General features: G+C 41.1%; 1 protein-coding gene across 1 annotated transcript; it reads left to right on the forward strand.

Moving 5' to 3' along the window:
- On the forward strand, positions 1 to 5,775 carry gnb2 (guanine nucleotide binding protein (G protein), beta polypeptide 2). Its single transcript, XM_079213922.1, has 9 exons — positions 1 to 64; positions 164 to 202; positions 699 to 805; positions 1,287 to 1,350; positions 1,591 to 1,753; positions 2,402 to 2,468; positions 2,556 to 2,757; positions 3,403 to 3,619; positions 4,485 to 5,775. The coding sequence occupies exons 1-9, from the start codon at positions 8 to 10 to the stop codon at positions 4,589 to 4,591; spliced, it is 1,023 nt and encodes a 340-aa protein (XP_079070048.1). The 5' UTR covers positions 1 to 7; the 3' UTR covers positions 4,592 to 5,775.
- The last annotated feature ends 302 nt before the right edge of the window (positions 5,776 to 6,077 follow it).

The following is a 6,077-nucleotide window of genomic DNA, read 5'->3' on the forward strand; positions in this document are numbered from 1 at the left end:
ATACAAAATGAGTGAGCTGGAGCAGCTTCGCCAGGAGGCCGAGCAGCTTAGGAACCAGATAAGAGTAAGTCATGTTTTTATAGTTTAGTTTTCATCCATTTATATATTAACATGTTGTGTAATGTCTTGTGTTTTTTTCATCCTATGATTCCCTCTCCAACAGGATGCCAGGAAAGCATGTGGAGATTCAACCCTGACACAGGTAAGTGCCACTGAATGTCCCAGCAATAAGATATATAAGGATAAAATAAATGTCATTTCAAGTTTTTTGGGGTTTGATTTTATTGATAAGAATTCATGGGAGAAACGTGACGGGTTCACATAGAAAAAGCAGAGTAGAAGGTAAATAAAAACAAAAGAAATCAAATCTTACACTTCTTATTTTATAACGCATTGTTTGGAAAATATAGATGCTTAGTTATTGATGATTTATAACTCATTTCCACCCACACGATCACCAGCAGTATAAACATGATGGTTTACCATTTTCCTGTGGTATGCTTCATACATTACTATAATATCATCATTTGTAAGTTTCATTTTACACCTAAATGTAATTGTACCATCACATTTGACATGGTATATTACAATATTGTTACAATCTCCAGAAGCTTCACAGTGGAACCTCCCATCCCACACAAAAAAAAGGGTGATTTCATTCAAACTCATTTTTTGAAAACCTCTCCTCACTAACCCAGATAACTGCGGGTCTGGATCCTGTGGGGCGGATTCAGATGCGGACGAGACGCACCCTCCGCGGCCACCTCGCCAAGATCTACGCCATGCACTGGGGCACTGACTCAAAGTGAGTGTCAACTTACCAAACACTCTACGTTGTCGACTGTGACTGTGACTAAAGTGTTTCTCTCACTGTACTGCCTGCAGATATTTGCCTGTTTACACTGCAGTGCGTTGAGGGCTAATAAGCTAATATTAGCATGCTTCCATGCCAAACTAAGATGGTCACTGTAAAACTATACTTGCTTTACTTCAGCATGTAGGCATTGTCACTGTGACAGCATGCTGACCAAAGTACAGCCTCACAAAACTGATAACATCTTCAAAAACACAGTCAAAACATCTAAAAGCAGTTTTAGTTTCAGAACAACACCGTGTAGCCTCAAGTAGCACAACAGCCATAGTGCCAGTTATATCCCAAGTGTGTGTGTTCTGAAATATTTATCAAAATCAAAGTTTTCAATTGTTAATGTTTTACCTGTATTAACAGTAAGCCAATCAGTTTTAGTTCATTCGGAAAATGAGTTTGAATGTTTGTGTCTCCACAGGCTGCTGGTTAGTGCCTCTCAAGATGGAAAACTGATCATCTGGGACAGCTACACCACTAACAAGGTAAAGTCAGCTGGTAATTCTTCTCATCAGCTGGATAAATAGTCACATGTGTCCCTTTAAGTGAAAGTGGAGTGAAGTTATTCTCCCATAAGAGTGGGGTTGACTCGTAACAGCTCCCTTTGAGACCTTTGTCATGACTTATTCTAACATTAGCTAGTGACATTAGCATCAGGCTAGTGACCCATTGTTATGCTCTTATTACGGGTTTGTGTAACATGTGTTGCCTCCATACCGTCTTAGATCCACGCCATCCCGCTGCGCTCCTCCTGGGTGATGACCTGTGCGTACGCCCCCTCTGGGAACTACGTGGCCTGCGGAGGCCTGGACAACATCTGCTCCATCTACTGCTTGAAGACTCGCGAGGGCAACGTCAGGGTCAGCAGGGAGCTACCTGGCCACACAGGTGAGAGAACGTCGCCCTCTCAACCGCTTCTGTTTGCGAGTCAAACGTGATGAGAAGTTTCAGACAGCGCCCCCTTTGCCTCATGGGAAAGCTCTGCTCCCAAACCCCCGAACAATGAAGATTTCATTGACATGGTTAATTAATCGCAGGGCAGCGCTGTCTTAATGAGCTGAGACATCCACTCCTGTCTGCGAGACTCCGGCTTGTGACACTGTAGCTACTGTGCTGCTGAACAGGATTTGCAGAATGAGCTGCAACGTAATATGAAGATGTCTCTAATACAATGCTATTGTCATGAAGTATTAGGCGTCCGTCAAAGTCTGCACAACGGAAAGCTCAATAACCAATTCCATCATAAATTACTATTTGGTAGATTGATATAAATGTATTTATTTGCAGGAAATGGCATGTTGTAGTCAGTGCACTGTTGCAATAATATATATATATATATATATATATATATATATATATATATATATATATATATATATATATATATTGTGCCTATTGTAATATAGTAGCTGCTAGGAATGCCACTTTTCTATGACCTATTGATAAAAAGCCATCTAAATATGTATATGAGCAGATCACCTTTTAATATGCAAGTTTCATTCAGTTCCCCAACAAACACCTGCTCTGTTCTCTCAGGTTACCTGTCATGTTGCCGTTTCATTGATGACAATCAAATCATCACGAGTTCAGGAGACACCACATGGTGAGCCGCAGAGATCAAAACACAGACAGTGTGCAGTGCAAACATGGTTTTCCTGAGCTGGTGTCTAATTCTGCCTCTCTGCCCCAGTGCACTGTGGGACATCGAGACGAGTCAGCAGACCACAGTTTTCTCGGGGCACAGCGGCGACGTCATGAGTCTGTCCCTGTCGCCCGACCTCCGTACCTTTGTGTCAGGAGCCTGCGACGCCTCAGTCAAACTGTGGGACATCAGGGACAGCATGTGTCGGCAGACCTTCACGGGCCACGAGTCGGACATCAACGCCATCTGTGTGAGTGTGCTCAGAGAACCCGTGGCCCTGGGACCAATTAAAAAAAAAAGCTTCATCCACTAAGAAAAAATAACACATCTGAATGTACCAGAGATGGAACAAAAATGGATCAAGAAACTGTTTTGTGCATAAACTGAAAGGTATATTAGGAATTCCAAATGTCTGGCACTGGTATCGGCGCAACAAAGGTCTAAAGTGGCAGTCTGCTGTAAACCGTCTAATACACGATCAACAGAGCACCTCCAGGATTTGTCTCGGTGACGTCAGACGCTGTCTTGTCTCCAGCTTTAGGGCGGGGATTTAAACTGGGATCACGCTAGAGGTTTAACAAGATTATCAATTAACACCATATCTGAACATCCTGCATCAGTCCAGACTCCGACTGAGTCTGAGTCTGGACTGATGCGCCACACAGCTTGCACCTGATAGATGACAGGTGGACAGATTTGGTTTTGAAACACCGCGATCATCTGATCAGATTCAGTAAAGAGACACTAGTAGCCAATGAAAACACTGTTTTCTGTCATATAAGAGCATGTAGGGACTAGGGGACTATATAGGGACATAATCACCTACTTGTTGTCTCTTCATATATCTGTATCCACACTTCCTGCTTCCTACTCATCTCCCTGTGCTCCTCCTCAGTTCTTTCCCAACGGCAGCGCCTTTGCCACAGGCTCAGACGACGCCACCTGCAGGCTGTTTGACCTGCGTGCAGACCAGGAGCTCAGCCTCTACTGCCATGACAACATCATTTGTGGCATCACCTCCGTGGCTTTCTCTCGCTCCGGCCGTTTGCTGCTGGCTGGTTATGATGACTTTAACTGCAACATCTGGGATGCCATGAAGGGAGACAGAGCAGGTGAGTGGAACAGACAACAGGAAACAGCTGTGTGCTGTTGTGACGTCAAAAAGTAAGACGAAAAAAGGTTCAACTTGCAGGATGTTTAATTTGAATGCAAAAAAATGGCAACAGTCCATTGTATCACTGCAAAGTAAAACTAACACTTATCTGACTGTCATCTGGAATATTTCCATCAAAAACCAAGTGAAAGCGTGTTTGGTGCAAGAAAAGAGACTGAACACACATTTCATTAACCAATTAAAAGGGTAATTTACCTGCTTTAAAAGTATGAAGAGTTACAAAGAACAGTTATACTTTAAACATTTCAAATGTATTACATTTCAACTATGATGACTGGTTGCATGGTGGAGGTGTAACTCAGCACCATGGAGATGTTTTCCTGCAAATTAATCAACCAACTTAACCCAATAGGATTTAGGTGAAAATACCAAAAGTTCAGTTTTTACAGAACCAGAAAAAAATCCTAATGTGTCTGTGATGAGTTGAAAAACAATATGAAACATGGTATGCACATACATTGTGATTTGTAATTGGAAACTGAGGGTTGTAAACACGAAATACAACATAATACCATCATGAAATGGAATTTCAAAACTAAATCACTTTGACAGTTTGAAGTTTTACATTTGTAGGTCAAGAGCTCTGTTTCAGACTTACCAGTGAATTCCCACGTTTCAAGCCTTATTTTGCAAAAACTGTACATGTTAGAACAAACGGCCCAAACTGTGTTGCAAGTTAAAGCAGTAATAAACACAGGGTCGCTGTGTTCGGTGTGGTTTTTAAAAAGTTTCGGCGTAGTCTGGAGAGCTAAACATTTTTACAGCAACAAGTCTTCTTTTGTTTGTCCCTGCCCCCCATGCAGGGGTCCTGGCCGGCCATGACAATCGTGTGAGCTGTCTGGGCGTGACGGATGACGGCATGGCGGTGAGCACCGGGTCCTGGGACAGCTTCCTTAAGATCTGGAACTGAGCCACGCACATCGACCGCAAACACACACACATGCACACGCACGCACGCACGTCCAACAAACAGACAGACATCGCTCCCGTCTTGGGACATTGTTTGCACCCTGTATTCACTGTATGTAAGATTCAACAGACAAACTGCAACATTGTACTGTACATAATATATATGACTTAGGTATGAGTTTACACACACACACACGCACACACACACACACGCACACATGCTGTATGCAGGACAAGATGACACAAAACCTTAACACATGCCCTCACTACCTTCAGCTGATTTAAGTACAGTACCACAGAGAGAGAGAGAGAGAGAGAGAGAGAGACACACACACACACACACACACACACACACACACACACACACACACACACACACAATCTGTAAAATGTAAAAATGTGACAAAAAACAGTTGATTCTTCAGCTGCTCAAATAAAAAACACAAATGCCACTATTACCTGAAGCCTTTTAACACGTCTAACATGCTCATTCACTTATTACACGCACACATACACACATACACACATACACACACTTTTTCCTGAGAGACACTGCTCCTCGAGTTAAACAGGGGAGAAGACGTTATTTGACAATTCTGTCTTTGTTTACAATGAAGTCCAAAATGCACTTCAGACAAATTTTTCTGTACTATTTTTGTCTCGGTACCACATGTATTTCGGCGATGCTAATGTGAAGGAAGAATGGTTGTGGAAAGAGAATTATGTGAGTCCATTAACACTGAAAAAAACAAACAAAAAAACAAAACACTGACAGACAGGATGAGCCGATGATCGACAGAGTCCAAGGAAATATCAACTCTTATTTTCATCTGTTCGAAACATCACGTACTCACTGTTTTTATAGATATGTACCCCCACATACAGTAAATCTCCTCTTAAGTTTTGGTTTTCTTCTGCTTTTTTTTTACACTTATTTTATTCATGTTCTCCCTGTGTGCCTCAGATACACGTTAATGGTTATTAATAGAGAATATTGATAAAGTTAAATTAACAAACATTAAAGATCTGAGATTCAAAGTTGAGTGAAAAAAAATAAAAACATTATAAGATGCATCTTAATAAAGCAGGAGCCAGTATTCATACTTTGACTTTATCAATGTATTATCTGGACATGACAATGGTATAATTGTACATAATATTAATAAATAATAGCCTCTCCTGCCAGTTATTGTGGTTTCCTTTTTTAAAGCACTGTTTCTTTATTCATACTTGGAAAGTGATCAACCGGATCGAAAAGAAGTGTGTTTTCAGGTGCAGTTCAGCCTGGTTTGACTTTAAAAGGTTTGTTCTGATACATTGACCCATACTGTTAAATTATTGGTGTAGTTTCCAAATAGTTTCGAAGCATTTTATCACATAAGAATAACAGTTATACATATAACTAGTTATTCTTGTTTTAAAATGAAACATTTATCACAGACATTATTATGGAATTTATTGCAGTGATTTTTGTTTTTTAAAGCTAC

The sequence above is a fragment of the Taurulus bubalis genome (assembly GCF_910589615.1).
Source record: "Taurulus bubalis genome assembly, chromosome: 2".
Taxonomy (NCBI): domain Eukaryota; kingdom Metazoa; phylum Chordata; class Actinopteri; order Perciformes; family Cottidae; genus Taurulus; species Taurulus bubalis.